The sequence below is a fragment of the Macaca thibetana genome, chromosome 5, assembly GCF_024542745.1.
Source record: "Macaca thibetana thibetana isolate TM-01 chromosome 5, ASM2454274v1, whole genome shotgun sequence".
Taxonomy (NCBI): Eukaryota; Metazoa; Chordata; class Mammalia; order Primates; family Cercopithecidae; genus Macaca; species Macaca thibetana.
Window position 1 is genome coordinate 128,378,969 of NC_065582.1, and position 26,090 is coordinate 128,405,058.

Below are 26,090 nucleotides of genomic sequence, written 5' to 3' on the forward strand. Positions count from 1 at the left end.
AAAAATAATTTAATAAAATTGAACAAAGCCTCCAAGAAGTCTGTGATTATGTTAAATAGCCAAACCCAAGAATAATTGGTGTTCATAAGGAAGAAAATGAATCTAAAAGTCTAGAAAACTTATTTGAGGGAACAATTGAGGAAAATTTCCCTGGTCTCACTAGTGATCTAGACATTCAAATACAAGAAGCTCAAAGAATAGCCGTGAAATTCACTGCAAAAAGATATTCACCTAGGCACATGGTCATCAGGTTATCTAATGTCAAGATGATGGAAAGAAAATTAAGAGCTGCAAGGCAAAAGTATCAGGTAACCTATAAAGGAAAACCTATCAGATTAACAGCAGATTTGTCAGCAGAAACCCTACAAGCCAGAAGGAATTGGGGTCATATTTTTAGCCTCCTCAAACAAAGTAATTGCCAGCCAAGAATTTTGTACCCAGCAAAACTAAGCTTCATGAATGAAGGACAGATTAAGTATTTTGCAGACAAAAAAAAAAAAAAAAAAAAAAAAAAAAGCTGAGAGAATTCACCAGTACCAAGCCATCACTAAAAAATGCTAAAAGGAATTCTAAATCTTGAAATAAAACCTCAAAACACATCAAAATAGAACCATCTTAAAGCATAAATCTCACAGGGCCTATAAAACAATAACACACAAAAAAACCCCAAGGTATTCAGGCACCAACTAGTAGGATGAACAAAACAGTACCTCGTATCTCAATACTAACATTGAATGTAAATGGCCTAAATGTGCCACTTAAAAGATACAGAATGGCAGAAAGGATAAAAATCCACCAACCAAGTATCTCCTGTCTTCAAGAGACTCACCTAATGCACAAAGACTCACATAAACTTAAGGTAAAGGGATGGAAAAAGATATTCCATGCAAATGGATACCACAAACGAACAGGGGTAGCTAGTCTTGTATCAGACAAAACATACTTTAAAGCAACAACAGTTCAGAAAGACAAAGAGGGATATTATATAATGATAAAGGATCAGTCCAACAGGAAAATATCACAATCCTAAATATATATGTACTTAACACCGGAATTCCCAAATTTATAAAATGATTACTACCAGACCTAAGAAATGAGATAGATGCTAACACAATAATAGTGGAGGACTTCAATATTCCACTGATAGCACCAGACAGGTCATCAAGACAGAAAGTCAGCAACAGCAAAAAAAAAAAAAAAAAAAACAATGCACTTAATGCAATGAACTTAAACTATACCCTAGAACAAACAGACCTAACAGATATTTACAGAACATTCTACCCAACAACTGCAGAATATACATTCTTTTCATTAGCCCATGGAACATTCTCCAAGCTAAATCATATGATAGGCCACAAAACAAGTCTAAATAAATTTAAGAAAATCAAAATGATATCAAGTACTCTCTCAGACCACAGTGGCATAAAACTGAAAATTAACTCCAAAAGGAACCCTCAAACTATATAAATACATGGAAATTGAATAATCTACTCTGGAATCATCTTTGGATCAATAATGAAATCAAGATGAAAATTTAAAAATTATTTGAACCGAATGAAACTAGTGACACAATTTATTGAACTCTCTGGGATACAGCAAAGGTGGTGCTAAAAGGGAAGTTCAAAACCTTAAATGCCTACATAAAAAAGTCTGAAAGAGCACAAATAGACACTCTAAGGTCACACCCAAGGAACTAGAGAAACGAGAACAAACTAAACCCAAACCCAGCAGAAGAAAGGAAAAAACAAAGATCAGATCAGAATTAAATGAAATTGAAATAAACAAATAAAAAACAACACAAAAGACAAATGAAACAAAAAGCCTGTTCTTTAAAAGGATAAAATTATTAGACCATTAGTGATTTTTTTTTTTTTTTTTTTTTTTTGAGACGGAGTCTTGCTCTGTCGCCCAGGCTGGAGTGCAGTGGCCGGATCTCAGCTCACTGCAAGCTCTGCCTCCCGGGTTCAGGCCATACTCCTGCCTCAGCCTCCCGAGTAGCTGGGACTACAGGCGCCAGCCACCTCGCCCGGCTACTTTTTTTGTATTTTTTTTAGTAGAGACGGGGTTTCACCGTGTTAGCCAGGATAGTCTTGATCTCCCGACCTCGTGATCCGCCCGTCTTGGCCTCCCAAAGTGCTGGGATTACAGGCTTGAGCCACTGCGCCCGGTCAGATCATTAGTGATATTAACTAAGAAAAGAAGATACAAGATCCAAACAAGCTCAGTTAGAAATGAAATGAGAGATGTTACAACTTATACCACAGAAATACAAAATATCACTTAGGGCTACTATGAACACCTTTATATGCACAAACTAGAGAATCGACAGGAGATGGATAAATTCCTGGAGACATATAACCTTCCTGATTAAGCCAGGAAAAAAACAGAAACTCTGAAGAGACTAATAACAAGTAGTGAGATTGAAACAGTACTTTAAAGAATGCCAGCAAAAAGAAGTCCAAGACCAGATGGATTCGCAGCTGAATTCTATCAGGCATTCAAAAATAACTGGTACTAATCTTACTGAAACTGTTTCAAACATAGAGAAATACGGAATCTTCCCTAAATCATTCTATGAAGTCAGTATCACCCTAATATTAAAACCAGGAAAGGACATAACAAAAAAAGAAAACTACAGACCAATATCCATGATGATGCCAGGCACAGTGGCTCACACCTGTAATCCCAGCACTTTGGGAGGCCAAGGTGGGCGTATCACGAGGTCAAGAGTTCGAGACCAGCCTGGCCAACATGATGAAACCCCATCTCTACTAAGAATACAAAAATGAGCCAGACGTGGCCAGGCATGGTGGCTTACACCTGTAATCCCAGCACTTTGGGAGGCCAGGGTGGGCAGATCATGAGGTCAGGAGATCAAGACCATCTTGGCTAACACGGTGAAACTCTGTCTCTACTAAAAAATACAAAAAAGGAGCTGGGCGTGGTGGCGGGGGCCTGTAGTGCCAGCTACTTGGGAGGCTGAGGCAGGAGAATGGCGTGAACCCGGGAGGCAGAGCTGGCAGTGAACTGAGATTGCACCACTGAACTCTAGCCTGGGCGACAGAGCAAGACTCCATCTCAATAAATAAATAAATAAATAAATAAATAAATAAATAAATTAGCCGGGCATGGTGGCATGTGCCTGTAATCCGAGCTACTCGAGAGGCTGAGACAGGAGAATCACTTGAACCTGGCAGGTGGAGGATGCAGTGAGCCAAGATCATGCCACTGTACTCCAGCCTGGGTGACAGAGCAAGACTCTGTCTTGAAATATATATATATATATATGTGTGTGTGTGTGTATATATATACACATATTATATATATATATATATATATATCTCCATGACGAACATAGATGCAAAAATCCACAACAAAATATTAGCTAACTGAATACAACACCATATCAAAAAGATAAACCACCATGATTAAGTGGGTTTCATACCAAGGATACAGGGATGGTTTAACATACTCAACTCAATAAATGTGATACATCACACAAACAGAATTGAAAACAATAATCAAATGATCATCTCAAAAAATGCAGAGAAAGCATTTGACAAAATCCAGCATCGCTTTATAAGGAAAACCCTTGGCAAAATCGGCACAGATGGGACATACCTCAAGGTAACCAAAACCATCTATGACAAACTCAAAGCCAACATTATACTGAAAGGGGAAAAGTTGAAAGCATTCTCCGTGAGAACTTGTACAAAACAAGGATGCCCACTTTCATCACTGCTATTCAACATTGTACTGGAAGTCCTAGTCAGAGCAGTCAGACAAGAGAAAGAAATAAAGGGCATCCTTTATTGAAGAGGAAGTCAAACTATTGCTGTTTGCTGATGATATGATCCTATGCCTAGAAAACCTTAAAGACTCATCCACAAAGCTCCTAGATCTGATAAATGAATTCCGTAAAGTTTCAGGATACAAAATCAATGTACACAAATCAGTAGCATTGCTATACACCAACAATGACCAAGCTTAGAATCAAATCAAGAACCCAGCCCATTTTGCAACAGCTGCAAGAAAAATAAAATACTTGGGAATATACCTAACCAAGGAGATGAACAATCTCTACAGGAAAAACTACAAATGCTGCTGAAGGAAATCATAGATAACACACACAAATGGAAACACATTTCATGCTCATGGATAGGTAGAATCAGTATTGCAGAAATGATCATACTGACAAAAGCAATCTACAAATTCAATGCAATTCCCATCAAAACGCCATCATCATTCTTCATAGAACTGGAAAAAACATTCCTAAAATTCATTTGGAACAAAAAAAAAGATCCCACATAGCCAAAGCAAGACTATGCAAAAACAAGAAATCTGGAGGCATCACATTACTTGACTTCAAACTATACTACAAGGCTATCATCACCAAAACAGCATAGTACTGGTATAAAAATAGGCACATAGACCAATGGAACAGAATAGAGAACCCAGGAAGAAAGCCAAATATTTACAGCCAACTGATCTTTGACAAAGCAAACAAAAACATGAAGTGGAGAAAGGACACCGTATTCAACAAGTGGTGCTGGAATAATTGGCAAGTGGCATGTAGAAGAATGAAACTTCAACTCAAGATGGGTCAAAGACTTAAATCTAAGACCTGAAACCACAAAAATTCTAGAAGATAACATCAGAAAAATTCTTCTAGACATTGGGTTAGACAAGAGTTCATGACCAAGAACCCAAAAGCAAATGTAACAAATACAAAGATAAATAGATGGGACCTAATTAAATTTAAAAGCTTCTGCATAGTAAAAGAAATAAGCAGCAGAGTAAACAGACAACCCACAGAGTGGGAGAAAATATCTGCAAACTGTGCATCTGACAAAGGACTAATATCCAGAATCTACAAGGAACTCAATCGAATCAGTAAGAAAAAAACAAATAATCCTATTAAAAAGTGGGCTAAGTATATGAATAGACAATTCTCAAAGGAAGATACACAAATGGCCAACAAACACATGAAGAAATGCTGAACAACAGCAATGATCAGGGAAATGCAAATCAAAACAACAATGTGATACTACCTTACTCCTGTAAGAATGGCCATAATTTAAAAATATGACATAAGTTAAAAATATGACCAACAGATGTTGGTGTGGATGTGGTAAAAAGGGAACACTTTTACACTGCTGGTGGGAATGTAAACTAGTACAACAACTATGGAAAGCAGTACAGAGATTTCTTAAAGAACTAAAAGTAGAACTACCATTTGATGCTGCAATCCCACAACTGGAGGAAAAGAAGTCATTATGTGTAAAAGACACTTGCACACACACGTTTATAGCAGCAAAATTCACAATCGCAAAAATATGGAACCAGCCTAAATACGCATCAACCAACTAGTGGATAAAGAAAATTAGGCCGGGCGCGATGGCTCATGTGTGTAATCCCAGCACTTTGGGAGGACAAGGTGGGTGGGTCACGAGGTCAGGAGATCGAGACCATCCTGGCTAACACGGTGAAACCCCATCTCTACTAAAAATACAAAAAATTAGCTGGGCATGGTGGCAGGTGCCTGTAGTCCCAACTACTTGGGAGGCTGAGGCAGGAGAATGGTGTGAACCCGGGAGGTGGAGCTTGCAGTGAGCCAAGATCACGCCACTGCACTCCAGCCTGGGTGACAGAGCAAGGCTCTGTCTCAAAAAAAAAAAAAAAAAAAGAACGAAAATTATTATGTATCTATCTATATATAGAGAGTATTACATGGTGTGTGTGTGTGTGTGTGTATATATAGTATTACATTATATATATATACACACACACACCTCACCCATCTCATCCTTCCTCCATATATATATACATACACCATATATATTTACATGGTGTATACATATATACACACACACACACACACACACAAAAAAAAAAACAACCATGTAATACTACTCAGCCATAAAAGGAATAAAATAATGGCATTTGTAGCAACCTGCATGGAGTTGGAGACCATTATTCTAAGTAAGGTAACTCAGGAAAAGAAAAACAAACATTGTATGTTCTCACTCATACGTGGGAGCTAAGCTATGAGGATGCGAAGGCATAAGAATAATATGATGGACTTTGAGGACTTGGGGGGAAGGATGGGAGGCGGGTGAAGGAAAAAAGATACATTGTATACCGCTTGGGTGATGGGTGCACCAAAATCTCAGAAATCACCACTGAAGAACTTTTCCCTGCAACTAAACACCACATGCTCCCCACAAACTATTGAAATTTTAAAAAATAACGCTAAAACCCCACAAATTCACAATAAACTTAAAACCAAATGTTTTTCCTAATGTTTATATACATAGGAGTCTTGGGTTATCACAGGGACTTGGAATTTTCTTCAACAACAATTCGCTAAAGCCTTACTATATTAAAAACACGTGGATTCTGGAGTCAGAAATTGCAGAGGCCAAGTCCTCACTCTACTCTTCACTGTGACTTGGAATTTATTGACTATTCTTTTATCTTCAGTTTTCTCATTTTCAAATGCTGTAATAACAGTACCCATTTCCCAACGTTGTTGTAAAGATCACATGAAGAAAACGTAAGTGAAGCTCTTAGTACAAGGCCTGACACATAGTTGGGAAGTGCTCAATTAAGTGTTAATAGCAACTATTATTACTAATAAAGTTAAGTTTATTTTATGAAAATTTGTTCTCAGAAATGTATTTTTCTTTACCCAGCAATTTATTGTTTTCTAGGGATAGAAAAGACAGAATAACAAATGTACTTCAAAATTCATTTCTCTCTGACAAAGGCCCCTGGATTCATGAATGTGGGTTAGAAAAGTATGAACCATGAAGGCTCCCCCATATTGATGGTACTTAGAATTTATGCCCAAAAAGCTGTCGGTCTTCTGCAGATTAGAACAGTTTCTTATTCAAATAGTTTTAGCATTTTTAGAAGTGGATTCTTTTTATTTTGTGATTCATTGGGTGGCAGAGTCTCTTATAGTGCTATGCTAATTTAAATCCTGTGTAAGAATAAATACCATTATTTTGCTTCCTTGCTATTGACTATACTCTTGCCTAGGCTATTATCGTATAAATGCTTGTCTACAGACCTAATAGCAACAAGAAAGACAGTGTGTGGGAAAGTCCCATGTGAAAAACCACTCAGAACCTCAAAACCACTCCTGAGGGATGGCCAGCAGGATTGTCATCCCCATTAGATAAGAGAGTACAGCAGGGCAAGAGTGACCTACCCATGGTCACACAATTAATCCAGGGGCTATTAATGGTTAAGACCCTTATATTTAGACTTCAGTTTATAGTTGCTAATTCAATACCCTTTCAGTAGGTTTATAGACAGGAGGCTTAATCTGAAAGGAAGGTGAACATTGTCATGAGCAAGGCGGATCTCTTCAAAAACACACACTGTACCTTGGTTCTTCATCTGTAAATCTTCTACCAGAGTTTGCAAGCTTTCTAGTCTGTTCTGAAGCTTCCTGCATGTTTTTCCTGTTGTTTCTATTGGCGGAGACTGTGAATCTATTACAAAATTGCTTAGATGTGATATTAAAAGTCTATTCAACATTTCCTTTTAGAAATCTTTCAATTAAAGGCCAAACAACTTTTCTTTAAAATAAAGAGACCTTTTTTTCATGACAAATTCTAAAACAGCTATAACACTTAAAGAAAACTCTAAAACATGATTTTTAAAACAGAGAAAAATGAGTTTTATCTAAATATTGCAATGCTAGCCTATTTGATTTTGTTCAAACTAATCTGATGTATCATTATTTAACTACATAATATTAAATAAGATGGGTAAAAAGAACACTTCAAGTTTCATGATACATTCTGCATTATAAATGACAGCTTTTCGTACCAAGCCTGAGTAGTTCCACTAACTTGGGGTTTGAAGGACTATGATCTAATACAGAAACTGCACCATTTTCAAGGTATGTGAGGCCAGTGCCCACATCAGTTCTGTCACCTAATGGGAATGGTATTATATGATGGCAGAGGGTGGCATGGATGCCAACATGATCACACTGAACCTAGAACAAATGTGGCAGTGGCAACTAAAGAGGGCCTAGGAGCATGTAAGCTATTCTCTTACCAGTGTGCTGTTTTGTCAACCTCTAAAAGTACTTAATTGGCAATCTGAAGACTTAAATTTTGATCTTAATCCCTGCCTAGCTGCATAATTCTGATAATATTTTTAATGGCTAATTTTCCTATCAAAAAATACCCTTTCCATTTAAGGCAATTATCTAGGAATTACTTCAGTTTAAGAGAATGGGAAACATTTTCTTGGAGAGTTTTTTTTTTTTTTTTTGAGACAGAGTTTCGCTCTTGTTGCCCAGGCTGGAGTGCAATCATGGGATCTCAGCTCATCGCAACCTCTGCCTCCCAATTCAAGCGATTCTCCTGCCTCAGCCTCCTGAGTAGCTGGAATTACAGGCATGTGCCACCACACCCGGCTAATTTTGTATTTTTAATAGAGATGGGGTTTCTCCATGTTGGTCAGGCTGGTCTCGAACGCCTGACCTCAGGTGAGCTGCCCGCCTCAGCCTCCCCAAGTGTTGGGATTACAGACATGAGCCACAGCACCCGGCCAGAGGTTTTTAACATAAATAATACAAAATATATGTTTGATGGGTATGACAATAAGCGGGGGATTGGGGGTGAGAAGAAAATGCCATGCCATTATGTAACAAAAATTAATAATAAAGTGTCAAGCAGTATTGCTCTATTCCTGCAATAACCACAGCTTTAAAAGGTAACATGGAGGCCAAAGCAACTCCATCTTGGATGCTAATCTGCCAAGTTGACTTTTGATTAATCCCAGTTCCAGGAAGGCATCCAAGATTTCCAGTTTCCTTGTATGGTAGGTAGCAAGTACCTGCCATAAATTCTACCCTTAAGCAATTGTACTGTTCATCCTTTCTGAGGCATGTATACCCTTTACCTATGGTGTACAGGTCCTGTGTCTGGGGGGATAGTGGTACAAGGATCCACCACCTTGTGTGACTGTTGCGGAGGCACAGACACGGCTCCATGCTTAAGTCCCTATTAAATGTTTCTTTCTGAGAAATTGGATTTGTCAGCCTCTTTCTTCAGCCTCTCAGCTTCCTCAGTCTTTGTGGGTAGGTTGGCACAGACTTGCTTACCACAGAACAGGAAAGTAATTTTATACTTAAAATTAAAAAACATAGTAAATGAATAGCTTAGACACATAAGAGATGAAAGAGGACACAAGTACAGAAAAAAAGATGTAAAAAATGTACTAATGTGTGATTAGGTATTTTTTAGGATCTAGAAATGTGTAAGGTATAGAATTTCAAAAGACTAAGAAATAACTTGATGATAATACAACTTAGTCTAGTTTCTCTCTTACAAAAGGGAATGATGTCATAGAACACTGGGGTTGTTTGGTCACTGTCATACATGATGAGAAATATTTCAAGTTCATTCAACACATAATATTTAACTCTCACTTACTTACCAGGCATTTATTCTAAATCAAACACTTTTTTCTCATTTGTCTTATCAAATAACAAACTAACTTAAAATATTAAAAATGAGAAAATTTTGAAAAGTTTGTATGGTATGCACTTATAGTGACTAAAGCAGAGACTGAAGAAGAGTTATGATTTTAAAGAATGTAAATAAGAAAGAAAAGTAACTCACGGCATTTAAAAGAGGATCCAAAATCTTTTAATAAAATAGAGGCAAAAATGTTCATTATTCATTTAGAGAAAAAGAGAGATAATGTTTACATATAATATCAATTACATTTACTAAGGCTCACATGGTACACAATAGCTGTTCTATTTAGATAAGACCTGTTTAAGTTACACAGAATCAGTTAGAGCTTACACATAAGAGCAGCATGCAAAATCTTAATTCTGAGTCAAAAGAACTTAGAGTTCAGTAGTGTAGGAAATCAATTAATCACATCAATGATATCAGATCTTTCTTACCTTTAACAGAATCAGATGAATGAATAGGCTTGGCGGACCTATATTGTGATGCGGAACCTATTGAACCTTCAACTGAACTAGTTAGGAGTGAGTGCACTGGAGACTTCTTAGGAGAAGAATTGAATGAACGAGAAGCTGAGTTTTTCACAGATGGACTTGCTAAAAGTTTGCAAGAACAAAAGTAAAAGGACAGAATTAATTAAAAATAGTACACTGCACTTCTCAAAAAGTCAAGCTTTCATGAGAAAATGTTCCCAATGGTGGAGGGACAGGGGGACATTCTTCTAAATACCCAAGATTTGGGGTTGGAACTGAAAAGGGTTATGCCTTAGGAATAAGGGTGAATAGGAACTAGACCTGCCCTTGGGATCCTGAGGTCTAGCTTCAAATCCTCTTTCTAATGTGATTAAATTGACCTGGATGCCTTAGTTGTCTACCAAATGCAAGCACGAATGCTCTCTAGAGGAAGGTAATCTCATTCATAGCATCACTATGTACATCATCTGTACAACTTTTCATATAAAACATGTCATACAATAAAAATAACCAGGCATATAAGGAGACAAGATGATATGGCAGAAAACCAAGAGGAAAAAAAAATAAATAATGACATAGATCTGTAGGGTCCAGACAATGGGCTTATCAGGCATAGACTCCCATAGATTCAAGCAGCATTACTTCAGACTCCAAGTGAATTCTTCTTATAGGCATAAAAAAATAATATCTGCAGAAATGAATAAAAACTGCTAAAACAAACCAATCAAAACCAAAAACAATCTTAAAGCAAAAGGGAAAAAAAGGAACAGACTGTGTTTAAATAAACAAACTTACAGCTGACTTCTTAGTAGAAACAATGAAAGAAAGAAAACAATGGAAAGTGATATCTTCAAAGTGAAGAAAAAAATGCCAATTTAGAATTCTATACTCAACAAAAATATTCTTCAAAAATCAGGATGAAATAAACACATTTCAGAAAAACAAAAATGGACAGAATTTCTCTCCAGCAGGTTTACATTAAAAGAAGCCTTAAAGGCATAAGTAAAATGATACCAGAAAGTTAAGTGTAAATATGTGGGTATATCTAAATGAATATTAACTGTAGAAAACAATAAAAATAATTAAGTGTGGTATTTATATTTTTATAATTCATATTTTTAATTAAAATATATGATAATTGGCCAGGCGCGGTGGCTCAAGCCTGTAATCCCAGCACTTTGGGAGGCCGAGACGGGCGGATCACAAGGTCAGGAGATCGAGACCATCCTGGTTAACACGGTGAAACCCCGTCTCTACTAAAAAATACAAAAAACTAGCCGGCTGAGGTGGCGGACGCCTGTAGTCCCAGCTACTCGGGAGGCGGAGGCAGGAGAAAGGCATGAACCCGGGAGGCGGAGCTTGCAGTGAGCTGAGATCCGGCCACTGCACTCCAGCCTGGGTGACAGCGCGAGACTCCGTCTCAAAAAAAAAAAAAAAAAAAAAAAAAATATATATATATATATATATGATAATTGTATGAAAGTTGGAAGGATAGTGAATGGAGTTAATATATTCTAAAGTACTGACAATGTATGAGAAAAGGTAAAAGTATTCATTTATATCAATCTAATAAGGCAAGGATAAATGTTTTACTGTCCTGAGTAATCATTGAAACAACAGTAAAAAACATATAAATGAAGTAAACCTGAAGGAGTTAACTTTACATAAATGTTCTTTTCTTCAAAATGTTAGTTCCTGAAAGATTTCTCCCCAGGCCAAAGATTATTTAAAAATTAAGAATTTGCAATTATTTTATTTAAGAATATTACATTTTGATTATAAATATACAGTCATAATTAACAATGGGGATATGTTCTGAGAATTGTGCTGTTAATTTTGTCATTGTGCGACCATCATAGAGTACACTTTCACAAATCTAGATGGTATACAGGCTATATGGTATAGCTTATTGCTTCTAGGCTACAAACCTGTAGAGCATGTTACTGTACTGAATACTGTAGGCAACTGTAACATAATGGTAAGTATTTATTTATCTAAATATGTCTAAACATAGAAAAGGTAACACACTGTGGTATGACATTATCATAGCTACAACATCACTAGGTAACAGGAATTTTTCAGCTCTATTATAATCTTATGGGACCTCTGTTGTTTATGTCATGGTCATTGACCAAAACATTATGCAGCACATGACTGTATACTGACACTAAGAAAAAAAATGAAAATTTATCCTTCTCCCATCTCTTTTCAGCTTACCTCAAATTTCTCTATTTACAATACTGTCCAGATTTATAACTACATTTTTGTTGAATAATCATCACAGTTTCATTCTTTCTCATTTATTTTGTTCTCTTCCATAAGAAGACCAATTACGTATCTGTTGGTTTGCCTCTGCCTTCCAAATATAACATATTCTGTGTAATTATTTTTGGTACTTATTTTTAAAAATTCCTTTTGTGTAATTTTCTCCATGGTTATCATTTCAGTCACATCTATTTTATTTTTCATTTTCTAAAGCTTTTCCCTGTGATGTTTTTAATCTTTCTCTTCCATTTCTAGCCTGAGTTATGCCACTTTGCTTGTCAACAAATTGTGTTGACTTTCAATCTCTTCTTTCTGGAGCTTTTTTAAAAATGAGATCATCTTATCTATAATTCTTTGGAAATTTTATGGAGAACTGTCCATCTCGATTCTTCTCCTTTTCCTTTCGTCTATTCAATATTTATTCAGCACCTGCTATGTGCCAGGAAGTCTCCAGGCACCTGGGATATATCCAGGAACCAAATGGCTAAAGACATCTGCCCTTGCACAGCTCTCGTCTTACAGGGGTGACACAGCATGTGAGAAGATGCTAAGAGTAACTGATAAAAGGAAAAAGGAGCACTGGAAGTGTGGGAAAATTGTGATTTTTATTTTATTTTAATTTACTTTTAGAGACAGGGTTTTGCCATGTTGCCCAGACTGGTCTCGAACTCCTAGCCTCAAGCAATCCACTCACTTTGGCCTCCCAAAGTGCTGGAATAACAGGCATGAGCCATCACACCGGCTGGTTGTGATCTTTTAATGCAGTGATGACAGTTAAGTCCCACTGGGAAAGTGACACCTGGGCAAAGGCTTTAAAGGAGCTGAGGTTTTAGCAACATAAGGTAACAGGGCATAAAAGCCCTAACATGGAAGCTGCCTGACATGTTCAAGGAACAGTTTGAGGGTGGATAAAACAGAATGCATGAAAGAGGGAGTAGCAGGAAATGAGGCCAGAGAGTTAACAAGGAATTGGAAGATACTGCAATGACTTTGGCTTTTACCCTCGTGGAAATGGGGAGACACTGTAGGCTCTATTTCTGTGCTTTCGTTGGAAACTCACCTGCAGATGCAAATGTGAAGCAACCAGAGGGATCTTCCATGTCTCCTGCATGCAATGTGACCGGCTCTCTGGAAGCATAAGAATGGTAATGCAAGCATTCCACTTCACAAACACAGTACTAAGATTCATAGATAGAAGCAAGCGAACACAGGCAAATGTGATGGCTTAAAATATAACCTCAAGATGGCAATCATAACCCTAAAGTCCTAAAATACTCTAAGAGGTAGGTTCAAAGTTGCATTATCTTTTTGTATTCAGAATCCATGAATATTTTACATAATGAAAATATATAATCTTCATTAGAAAATCCATTTTTGTGTACTAATAGCTATAAAATCCACAACATCTGTTCATGGATTCTAAGAGGTGCAATTTTAATGACTCATTTAGAAATAAAGAAATCAGGCCGGGCATGGTGGCTCACGCCTATAATCCCAGCAGGTTGGGAGGCTGAGGCTGGTGGATCATGAGGTTAAGAGATCGAGACCATTTGGCCAACATGGTGAAACTCCATCTCTACTAAAAATACAAAAATTAGCTGGGTGTGGTGGCATGCACCTGTAGTCCCAGCTACTCAGGAGGCTGAGGCAGGGGAATAACTTGAACCCAGGAGGCGGAGGTTTCAGTGAGCTGAGATCACGCCTTTGCACTCCAGCCTGGGTGACAGAGAGAAACTCTGTCTCAAATAAATAAATAAATAAATATGACAACAACAACTCATAACATTAGTAGTATCAGTGTACAAAACTATAAGACATATAAGTTGAAGTAAACTACATAGTTCTCTGTGAGTTGGGTACCAATATGAGAATAATATGACAGCAGTTCTCAAGGTGGTTCCCTTTCAGGAGGTTTTGTGAGGTCAAAACTATTTTCATTATGATATTAGGTTGTTATTTGCTTCGTAACTTTCAGTCTCTCACAAATGTACAGTGGAGTTTCCCGGAAGCTCCATGATAGTTGATATGCATTTAATCACAACAGATTAAATGCATATGCAGATATGAGAATCTAGCTGTATTTTATTAACCCAGTTACTGAAATGTAAAACATGTTTTCTCAATAACTTTTTGGAGCATATGGTTATTTTTTATAATAAAGAAAAAGTTATTTTTCATAATTTCAGAACAAAGAAGTATTACAGTACTTTCATTGCTGAAGGAAGCAGATTTTTCTAGTCATGAAGAAACTACTGCAGAGCTTTAATACTCTCAGGGAAGTAGCTTCTCTTTGTCCCATGCCTAGAACTGGGCTCCAACCCCAATAGCTCAGTGTGGGTACCCAGAGGCAGCACACAGTGGTCATAAACAGGGGCTCAGGAACCAGCTAAACCTGAGTTCAAATCTGAGCTCCACTGTTTTCAAGCAGTATGACTTTGACAAGTTGCTAAGCAATCTGAGTCTTCATTTCTATGGGAAAATAATGCTTGCCTCATACATGAGATTAGACTAATGAGACAAGTCTAAATCAACTGGAAAACAAGAATTTTTATTAAGAATAATAAGAATAAAACATAGGCAGTTGACAGTTGTGGTTATTAATAGGTACGATTTAGTATCATATACCCAGGTGAGAAGGAAATAAAAACATCATTTCTTTTAGGCTACAAGAAAGATTTACACTTGGTCAGTCTGCATCCATGGGTTCTGCAATCACAGATTCAACCAAATGTGAATTGAAAATACTTAGGGAAAAAGAAGATGGCTGTATCTGTACTGAACATGTACAGGCTTTTTTTTCTTGTCATTATTCCCTAAACTATACAATATAACAACTATTGACATAGCATTTACATTGTATTAGGTATTGTAAGTAATCTAGGGATGGTTTAAAGAATATGGGAAGATATGTGTAGGTCATATGCAAATACTATGCCATTTTATATAAGGGACTTGAGCATCTGTAAATTTTAGTCTCTGCAGGGATCCTGGAACAAATCCCCCCCGTGGATACCAAGGGACAACTGCGTTTAGAAAGATTCAAATTCATTGTATTTTGATCAAGTAGCAGAGACAGTAAGAAAATATTTATAATACTATCTTAATCCATTCACTAAACAAATATTTACTGAATGGCTACTAGGTGGCAGGCATTATGCTTGGTGCTGAAGACACAGCAATGAATTAGTCCCTACTCTAACTAGATCTTAACATAGAATTCACGTTCATAATTTTTAATATATACAGAGGGCTCGGATATCTCTGTTTATTTAGGTGGTAAAAACAGAAAAGAGAAAAATAAGTTTTTCCGGGCAGTCTGTCAAAAGACAGACCTCATGATTGTAAGTAACTTGAGGACAGGGCCCATATCTGTCTTGCTCACTATATTCTAAGGGTCTACTGCAGTGCATGGCACATTACAGACAGTTAAAGATCTTTTGAATTAATAATGAATAGTCGTAAAAGGGACATTTTGAAAATGGGGGCTGGTGTTTCCTACCTACTAAGAGTTTCACTTGATTTGCTTCCTTCAGTGGAGTCCCTCAACGAGTTGTTGCTTCTGTTGGTAGAGGGATGGGAGAAATCACAGCTTACACAATGTTATTTTCTTATCAATATAACGAAAGTTTGTGAGAAAAATAATGTATTCTTATGTAGGGTGAAATGATATCATCTGACAGCTGGATAAATAAATCATAAACATTAACTTAATGATAAAATTGCTTCTCTCAACATGACTTTTAGATAGATATGGATCCAAAAGAGTGAGACTGGGGCATCGGCTCTTCCAGGTGGAGGAAACAGAATGGAGAAAAAGCTTGAAGACAAAAATAAATGAACTTTTGGGAATCAGGAGGAGTCTGGTTTGATCAGAGGATAATACAGGAGTGAAAACAGAGTGGTCACAAGGGAGATTTGTGTGACCACTCTGGGAGATTCTTCAATGTCAGACTGAGGGACATGTACTTAATGTAGTAGGCAGTGAGGAGCTACTGAAGATTTTCGAGTAATGGCTATAGTGTCTTACACTATGATAAATAATGAATTAACATTAGCCTATTTTCTTTTTTGGCTAAAGTCAATTTTTGAAAGCTGTCTTTGATTACGGTCTTATTTGGTGTTATGGATTTCACTTCTTTTTGCTTTAAAAATTTTTCATTTAAGAATTCAGCTATTCCATTATTGATGAAAATAGGATTGTTTTCGATAAGGTGCTTATAGTCCTAAACTGAAGTTTTTATAGTTTCTTTCTGAACCATACTTTTCTTAAAAGTTATGTAAGCCATTGTAAATATGTGTAAATGGAGGAAAAATCTTCCATTTTTGGTATGGCATACCATATTAATAGCTTCATATGGATAAATATCAGCAAATTTTAAAGTAAGAAAAAATATCTATTGAGTTGATTTCTAGAAACTAAATTACTTCAGTATATTTCACTGAAATCTTTCTTAAAGTCAGTTAAACAATGAACTCAATATGCCCATTAAGTGTCATGTAAACTTATGTCCAAACAGACTTCTCAAATTACAAAGTCACATATAAAACAGTTGGACAATTAATTTGATCCAGAATCTCAAATTCTTCTTACCTATGGCACATGTCTGATCTCAGACTGGATTCAGTGATGCAATCTCTTACCCTATCCTCTCTGTATAGAAAATATAATTCTCAGTTAATCATATAAAGCACAATTTCATCCATGTCTTTTTAGACTAATCAATTGCTTACATATATTCAATTTTTCTTTTAGCAACAGCTGTGGATTTTAGGCCTCTAAGCAAATTTTGCAAAGGGCTCTGGAGTTCGACTGAGAAATGGTTTCCTCCTATGAATTCTTAAAAGCTTTAGGCTGAGTTTAGGCTTTAGTGACAAGGTCATTTATAGGATTATAGCAAACTAACATAAACTCTTTAAAGGTAGGGACCACATATATTCATGTTCAATACTACAGTCCAATAGCGTCCAAGCCCATCATTAGTGGCTAGAGTGGTGGAAGCTGATCAGGGAAGACCTGGTAATCCCTCAGAATGATCAGTGCTGGGAGTGGGGTCTCCAACTTTTACCTCTGGCTTTTCCTCTGCTTCGTAGGAGGAGGAATGTTAATCTATGCCTAAGTTTACCAATCTGTCAAATAAGTGTAATAATATTGTCCTGGATTGGAAGGCATATTATAGTTATGACAAAAATGGAAGTGCTCTGAAAATGAAAATGTTCGTTGGAGTTGCTAGTGGAACAGTTCCAACGTTATGTGCTTCAGATAATGTAATGTTATACTAAGGTAACTGGGCTGTTACTAAAGTTTTACTATTATTACTAATAATTAACAATTAGATAAACTCAGCTAATATTTTGCTACCTCAGGTAAATATATACAAATTGGACATCATAAGAAACTGGAGATTATTTATATATAGGTATTATTTCAGGAAGTATTACTTTTAGGTATTTGTCATATAATCAGAAAATGAATATTACAATAATGGGCTATTATAACTCTAAAATATATATACCATATCAAAATGCTTTAAGATAAGCTAAACTAAATGATAACACACAAAAGTAAAACCCACTCTCTGAAAGAATAGGAGACTCTCATTGATGTCTGTAGCTGTGTGCAAGGAAGGGCTGCTGAACTGGCTGAATCCTTTTTGGATCTAATCTTTTACTAATATGAAATAATCAAATCAAGTCATTGGCATGAATACAGAGAAAATGAAGTATTTCCTATTATCTTCTACTTGAAGAGTATGTAGTTCTCAATGTTCTAGTTTTATCTCCACCATTGAATTGTGTGGCTGCAGACATGTCGACCTTTTGAGATGTGTTTTTCTCATTTACAAAATGGGATAAATAAACCCTGCTCTGCCTTGTCTCAATCAACAAGATTATGGATATAAAATCTTTTGAGAATTAAAATTTACAAACATAACTTTGGGTGACACCTTGCACTAAGTATTTTCTGAATAGAATGACTGTATTGTTTTCTCTTAATGTCAAGTTGTTTTACATTTGCTTAACTCCTCCATTTTCATATTGTTTTCTGTGGTAACTTCAGATACCTTTTAAAGTTATTTAAACCTCACCCTCCCAGAGAGTAACATGTGAATAACTCAATGGCAAACCATTCAAGAGATGAGCTTTCCCATTCTGTGTGCACACAGCCTTACACAGCCACATACAAGGCTCCCAGAGATGTTCTTCCATCTTCCTCTGTCTTGCTCAGAGACACAGCTGGCTCCTCATTGATCACGCTTCTCAACTCTTGGAGAAGCTGTTTCAGGTCCCTTGTTGGATCTTCCTTCAGTGTGTTAGCTTTCGTAGAGTGCTGAATTAAAACAATTTACAAACAAAGACACTTATTTTTTCAGATTCCTATGCTATTTCCTATCACAAAATTAATACAACTGGTAAACAGAAATTATGGAAAAGCAAGAAGAGGAAAACAAAAACATCACCCATAAGTTTATTACACAGAGATAATCAATAATAACCAGGAAATAATCAATAGAGTACTATATCTAATTTATATGTGCGTGGACACATATACATATGGGGCCAAACCACATACATTTATTTTTCAACTACTTTTGTTTTAAAACGTTAACAATTTAGTATGAACATCCTTACTATGTCATTAAATATTTTCAAGTACGCGTGGACAAAATAATTTTCAATACTTTGTTTAAAGCTAAGCGAATTTGATAAAGCAGCAGAACTTGAGAAGTAAGGAGCTCTTTAGAGATGAGTTAATCTACCCCCCACATTTTACTGATGAGGAAAGAAACATCCAATATTTTCTAACTGTGTTAGTTGGTGTTTAAGAATAATATGAGATTTTCAGATTGATAGTGTTCCCCAATAAATCTTTATAATATAATAAGGAATACAGACATTTTCAACAGGCACATCAAGAGGGGAAACCAAATGATCAGAGTGCATTGAGGAGCAGGTAGACTCGGGCTATCCTTGAGCTATTCTAGCTGAAGGAGTCCACTCCACTGAAAAGTTACACCTGTCACACAGATTGGCTGCTGAGGGATGAACACTGCAGATTTTTTATTCATTGGGCGTTAATTGTCTAGGGTTTATGCCAACGAAGAGCTGATGTTACTGGTATAATATAATCCTCATATTCTCCTCTTCTCAACTTCACTAATAAACCAATATAATATCCAGCTGAAGATATGAAGAGTTCTGACTAACTGAATGTGTGCTAAGTATGTCTTTCCAGTTTACTGATGGCTATCTTACCTTGAAATTGTCATGATGAGTCAGTCTAAAGTTTCATAAATTGCACTCTACTCAATTATTAAATTTGACTCCATTTGCTTAAAAATATAAGGATCCGAATCACTTTCTCAATTGTGAATAAAAACACTTGTCTCTAAAAAGATGATCCAATTTTACCAAACACTGGTTTTGTTCTCGCCCTCACTGTAATATGCATAATACCCAATATGGGATAAAACCTCATAAAGTTGATAAAGAAAACCTTATCCTATGGCAACATTCACTCACCTTAGTTATAACCTGGACTTCTTATCTTCCCATCTTCTGCCCACCAGAAAGTTTATCAAATAAGCTTTGGCAATTACTGTTAAAATTTTTGAGCCATTGACATTTATTATAAATGAGCAATGTAAAACCCATAAACATATATAAATATGTTGTTCTCCCCTGTCATTGTGACACCTAGGTTCTTTGAGAGTCACTGATGCTTTACAATACATAAGTTTTTTTTTTGTTTGTTTTTGAGACAGAGTCCCACTCTGTCACCTAGGCTGGAGTGCAGTGACATGATCTCAGTTTACTGCAACTTCCATCTCCCAGGCTCAAGCAATCCTTCTGCCTCAGCACCTCCAGTAGCTGAGGACTACAGGCATGCACCACCATGACCAGCTAACTTTTTTGTAGAATGGGGTTTTGCCACATTGCCCTGGATGAGCTCAAACTCCTGGACTCAGGCAATCCACGCATCTTGGTTTACCAAAGTGCTGGGATCACAGGTGTGAGCCACTGTGCTGGCTGACATGAGGTTTGAAAAAGCATTCAATTGGCCAGGTACAGTGGCTCACGCCTGTAATCCCAGCACTTCGGCAGGCCGAGGCGGGCGGATCACAAGGTCAGGAGATTGAGACCATCCTGGCTAATATGGTGAAACCCTGTCTCTACTAAAAATACAAAAAATTAGCCAGGTAGTGGTGGCCGGTGCCTGTATTTCCAGCTACTTGGGAGGCTGAGGCAGGAGAATGGTGTGAACCCGGGAGGCGGAGATTGCAGTGAGCCGCAATTTTGCTACTGCACTCCAGCCTGGGGGACAGAGTGAGACTCCGTCTCAAAAAAAAAAAAAAAAAGCATTTCAATTTACCATTCACTTAGAAATTAATTATAATTAGTCCTATGACATTCTTTTATTGACTTTATCCCAATACTTACCTTTCAAACTCTATGTATGTTGCTCCTCGAAAATGTAAGCTCCACAGAGGCAAGGACTTGATTTGATCATGATTGTCTTTATATATTCCATTACATATAACCCATACTTTGGTTGGGTATAAAATCACAAAAATATCAAGGCCGGAGGGGTCCTGAAAATCATTTGGTTCTAGTCCAACTCCCATATCAGAAGTGATGAAGAATTCTCTTTATGGCATTCCAGTAATATGCTTATCTGGCCTTTGCTTGATCACCAAAGATCAAGGAAGGCAGTTTAATTTTTGTACAGTTTCACATCTTTTAAAGAAAAGCTTCCCTCCATACTCATACACTTTCCAACCCTTGTCACAGTTCTAACACCTAGGGTCATAAGAAATGAGCATAACATAACCCTTTAAAAATGATACTTATTTTATAATACACTTATACACCCCCTCGTTACTTCCCAACACACACCTCAGGCTAAATTTATTCAGGAAAAGTCTGAGCGAGCAGAGAGCTGTCCCCCTTGCTTGATCTGGATGCTATCATTAAAACCTTTTTTGTTGCCACACAATAACACCAACTGAGACTGAGCAGGCAGTCAACTGAGAATCCTCATGTCTTTTCCGGAAGTTCTTAATAAGCTTCCTCTTCTGTGTCCTATACCTTGTACTTTGGGGTATTCACTATAACAATAGAAATGTCTTTTTTCTCTCTCTCTGAGACAGACTTTCATTCTTTCACCCAAGCTGGAGTGCGGTGAAGCGATCATGGATCACTGCCGCCTTGACCTCTCAGGCTCAATTGATCATTCTGCCTCAGTCTCCTGAGTAGCTGGGACTATAGGTGCACGCCACCACACCCGGCTATTTTTTTGTTTGTTTGTATTTTTTGTAGAGATGGGGTTTTGCCATGTTGGCCAGGCTAGTCTCCAATTCCTGGGCTCCAGCAATCTGCCTGCCTCGGTCTCCCAAAGTGCTCCCATGTGAACCACCACGCCTGGCCGATTTACTTTTTATTTAGTCAAAATTATCAATCCTTCTTTTTAATGTTTGTATAGCTTATAATGGTTTTATTAATTCATGTTAAATACTTCATTGGTTAATTCATAGGAAATACACTTTGATTTATAACATGAGCAAAATACACTTTTTAAAATTAGAAAATAGCACTGCTGGGTGCGGTGGCTCATGCCTGTAATCCTCGCACTCTGGCAGGCCAAGGCGGGGGGATCACCCAGGTCAGGAGTTTGAGACCAGCCTGGCCAACATGGTGAAACCCCATCTTTACTAAAAATACAAAAAATTAGCTGGATGTGGTAGTGCACACCTGTAATTCCAGCTACGCAGGAGGCTTAGGGAGGAGAATCACTTGAACCCGGGAGGCGGAGGTTGCAGTGAGCCGAGATCATGCCATGGCACTCCAGCCTGGGCAACAAGAGCAAAACTCCATCTCAAGAAAAAAAAAAAAAAAAGAAGAAAAGAAAACAGCTAGGAAATAGTTCTAAAATATAGTTACATATAACTCTTATCTGGCTTGTAAAGAAATAAACACATGCTCTTCCTGAAGTTACCAGAGCCCAACAAAGGATCCTGCTCTCCTCCACCCCAGTCCTTTGACCCTTAGAACAAGGGTCCCCAAACCCTGGACCGGTACCGGCCCATGGTCTGTGAGGAATGGGGCCACACAGCAGGAGGTGAGTGATGGGACGGTGAAGCTTCATCTGTATTTGTAGCTGCTCCCCATCACTCACATTACCGCCTGAGCTCCGCCTCCTGTCAGATCAGGGGTGGCATTAGATTCTCATAGGAGTGCGAACCCTCTTGTGAACTGCACAAGCAAGAGATCTAGGTTGCACACTCCTTATGGGAATCTAATACCTGATGATCTGAGGTGGAGCTAAGGCAGTGATGCTAGTGCTGGGGAGCGGCTGCAAATACAGATTAATATTAACAGAAGCCTGTAATCCCAGCACTTTGGGAGGCTGAGGTGGGCGGATCACGAGGTCAAGAGTTCGAGACCAGCCTGGCCAACATAGCAAAACCCTGTCTCTACTAAAAATACAAAAATTAGCTGGGCATGGTGGTGTATGTCTGTAGTCCCAGCTACTCGGGGGACTGAGGCAGAAGAAGCGCTTGAACCTGGGAGGCAGAGGTTGTGGTGGGCCAAGATCGTGCCACTGCACTCCAGCCTGAGCAACAGAGTGAGACTCCGTCTCAAAAAAACAAAAACAAAACAAAAAACATTAGCAGAGAGGGTTCACTGCACAAAGACCATAATAAATCAATTGCTTGCAGACTTATCAAAACCCTACCAGTATGTGGCAAGTAACAATTAAGCCACATCTGGTGGCTGGTTTTATAGTGGTAAGTGAGTTGATGTACTCAACTGTACAGCTGCACCTGGTGGCAGGCTTTAAGTCAGAACTAGACACTGATTTTAGTCCATGTGTGTCCTGCCCATTATTTGATTTACCACTTTGCCTGCACCTCTTTCCTGCACTGCACACTTGTCTCAGTCAGTTTTGGTAAGCCCACAAGCTAACCCTAGCCAAAATGGATAAAAACAATAATCACTGGAAAGCTTCTTTGAAAAGGGGGAAAGACCCAATGATGAGACAGCAGAAGGCTCTAAGACTGCCAACAAAAAGAAAGCTGCATTGAAAAGAAAGCTGCATTTAAAAGAAAATACCAAGAGTCCTACTTAAATTACGGGTTCATTGCAATAGGTGAGTCACATTCTCCAAGCCCTTTTTTTATAATATGTGGTGACCGGCTATCCAATGAAACCATGAAACCTTCAAAACTGCTTTATCACATGGAGACAAAGCACCCCGCATTAAAAGACAAGCCTTTGGAGTTTTTCAAAAAAAAAAAAAAAAAAAAAGAAAAAAAAATGGCGAACATGAAGAACAGAAGCAGTTATTGAACACCATCACTCCATCAAATGTGTCTGCACCGAGAGCATCATTCTTAGTGGCTAAACGCATCGAGAAAGTGAAGAAGCCCTTTACTATTGGCAAAGAGCTGATCCTGCCTATTGCTAAGCATGTTTGTTGTGAACTTTCAGGAGAAGCTGCAGTTCAAAAGGTGACATGTGTTCCTCTTTCAGCTAGCACCATAACTAGACATATAGATGAAATAGCAGAGGATAGTGAGGCACAGTTGTTAGAGGATTAATGAATCACCATGGTACACAATCCAGATTGACGTCTATTGATTTTGACAACAAGGTAACAATGCTTGTTTTCATGCTACATATTTTTCAGGAGGATGTGCAGGAGCACATGTTATATGTGCTTTTGCTGCCAAACAACATCACAGCTGCAGAACTATTCAAGTCTTTGAATGATTACATATCAGGGAAACTAGTCATTTTGTGTTGGTATATGCATGGACAGAGCGGTTGCCATGACTGGACAGCTTTCTGGTTTCACTACTCAGCTCAAAGAGGTCGATTCTGAATGTGAGTCTACGCACTGTGTCATCCATAGAGAGATGCTGGCTAACTGAAAAATGTCACCTGAACTTAACAATGTTTTGCAGGATGTGATTACAATTATTAACCACAGTAAAGTACATGCCTTTAACTCATCTGTTCACACAGCTCTGCGAGAAGATGGATACAGAGCATACACGTCTTCTCTTATACACAGAAGTGAGATGGCTTTCTAAAGGCAGATCACTGACTAGAGTTTTTGGGTTATGAGAGTCACTCCAGAGATTTCTTTTAGGAAAAAGTCACCACTGGCAGCACATTTCAGTGACACAGAATGGGTCACAAAATTTGCTTACTTGTGTGACATATTCAACTTACTTAACAAAATCTGTCACTTCAGGGGAGAACAACAACTGTGTTCAAGTTGGCAGATAAAGGGGCTGCATTCAAAGTCAAACTGGAATTATGGGAACAACGAGTTAACACTGGAATTTTTGACATGTGTCAAAATTATCAGAGATTTTGAAAGAGGCTGTGCCAAGGCCTCCTTTCTCCCAGCTAGTACATGATCACCTATCTCAGCTTTCGAAAGAGTTTAAGCATTACTTCCCAACCACAAAAGACCCCCAAACTGGGAAGGAATGGATCCGTCACCCATTTCTCAATAAACCAGGTGCATTGGCTTTGTCCATGCTAGAAGAGGATCAACTGCTTGAGACTGCAAATGACAGTGGCTTTAAAAGTATGTTTGAGACAACTTCAAATCTCCCTATGTTCTGGATTAAAGTCAAGGCAGAATATCCTGAGATTGCTACAAAAGCATGGAAAGTCTGCTTCCATTTCCAACATCCTATCTTTGTGAAGCAGCGTTTTCTGCAGTGACAGCAACCAGATGAGATTAGGGAGTAGACTGGACATAAGCAACACACTTCGGGTGTCACTGTCTCCCATCACCTCCAGATGGGACCATCTAGTTGCAGGAAAACAAGCTCAGGGATACCACTGATTCCACAATATGGTGAGCTGTATAATTATTTCATTATATATTACAATGTAATAATAATAGAAATAAAGTGCACAATAAATGTAATGCACTTGAATCATCCCAAAATCATTCCCCGCCTCAACCTGTTCCATGGAAAAACTGTCTTTCGTGAAACTGGTCACTGGTGCCAAAAAGGTTGGGAACTGCTGCCTTAGGATACACATTAAGGCTATTTCTAGGGCACATATATTTGCAGGGTAAAACTTATACAAGCTTTTTGTGCTATGGGAAGAATATAAGCTTATACATTAAGTTGTGAAGCTTAAGGTTTATTTTGTGGTTTGGTCAGTTTCCTATTACATTCTGACTCCGAAATCACTGACTTTGAAATCATTTTATGTTAGACTTGTTTCTAAAATTTTTCATAAATTATATCTTTAATGTACTTCTATCTTCTCCAATACTGCTTTTTCTAATGGCCTTAAGTCTATTACAGGCAAACTTACAAGTCATGATGTAAGATAAGTAAGGCCTAGGGAGAGTGTACTCCTCAACCATTCTCCATTCTCCAAAGATAGAAGATAAATGAAAAAGCTAAAAATAACAGCTTGATCTCATTCAGTTTGAATTCAACCATTCTATTTTGAGAACATCTGCCCCAAACCCATCTCTTATATTTATATTCCTTTTAGAGCATTGTTATAAAATGGAATATAAGTATACTATTTACATAATATATTAGGAATAGATGGGCAGGAAACAGGAAAAAGGTTATAAACCGTTGCTAAAAATCTTGCCCACATCATGTGTATTCCATTGGCAAAGATCAAGCGCAGCAATAACAAATGGTAGCGCATAGGAATAGAATCTGATACACAACCAAAATCAATTCTATCATCCTAGATATATTTTACTTCTTATGTTAAAATAGCCACTATTTGAAATATTAAGCTAAAATGCTCCTATATCAAACTATCAGTTATATATATGTGTATGTGTATG

General features: G+C 37.6%; 1 protein-coding gene across 9 annotated transcripts in view; it reads right to left on the minus strand.

Moving 5' to 3' along the window:
- CCDC158 (coiled-coil domain containing 158) overlaps positions 1 to 26,090 on the minus strand; it is a 116,056-nt gene that overhangs the window by 3,258 nt on the left and 86,708 nt on the right. For 5 of the 9 annotated variants that reach the window (XM_050790822.1, XM_050790823.1, XM_050790825.1 and 2 more), the window contains 6 exons: positions 18,415 to 18,572; positions 16,836 to 16,895; positions 15,744 to 15,803; positions 13,305 to 13,372; positions 9,944 to 10,102; positions 7,395 to 7,502 (listed from right to left, as the gene is read on the minus strand). In XM_050790822.1, the coding sequence (XP_050646779.1) occupies positions 7,395 to 7,502; positions 9,944 to 10,102; positions 13,305 to 13,372; positions 15,744 to 15,803; positions 16,836 to 16,895; positions 18,415 to 18,572 (613 nt within the window). Of the gene's footprint in view, positions 1 to 7,394; positions 7,503 to 9,943; positions 10,103 to 13,304; positions 13,373 to 15,743; positions 15,804 to 16,835; positions 16,896 to 18,369; positions 18,573 to 26,090 lie in introns of those variants that run through there. The other 4 variants (XM_050790827.1, XM_050790826.1, XM_050790828.1 and 1 more) reach the window with 4 other exon arrangements.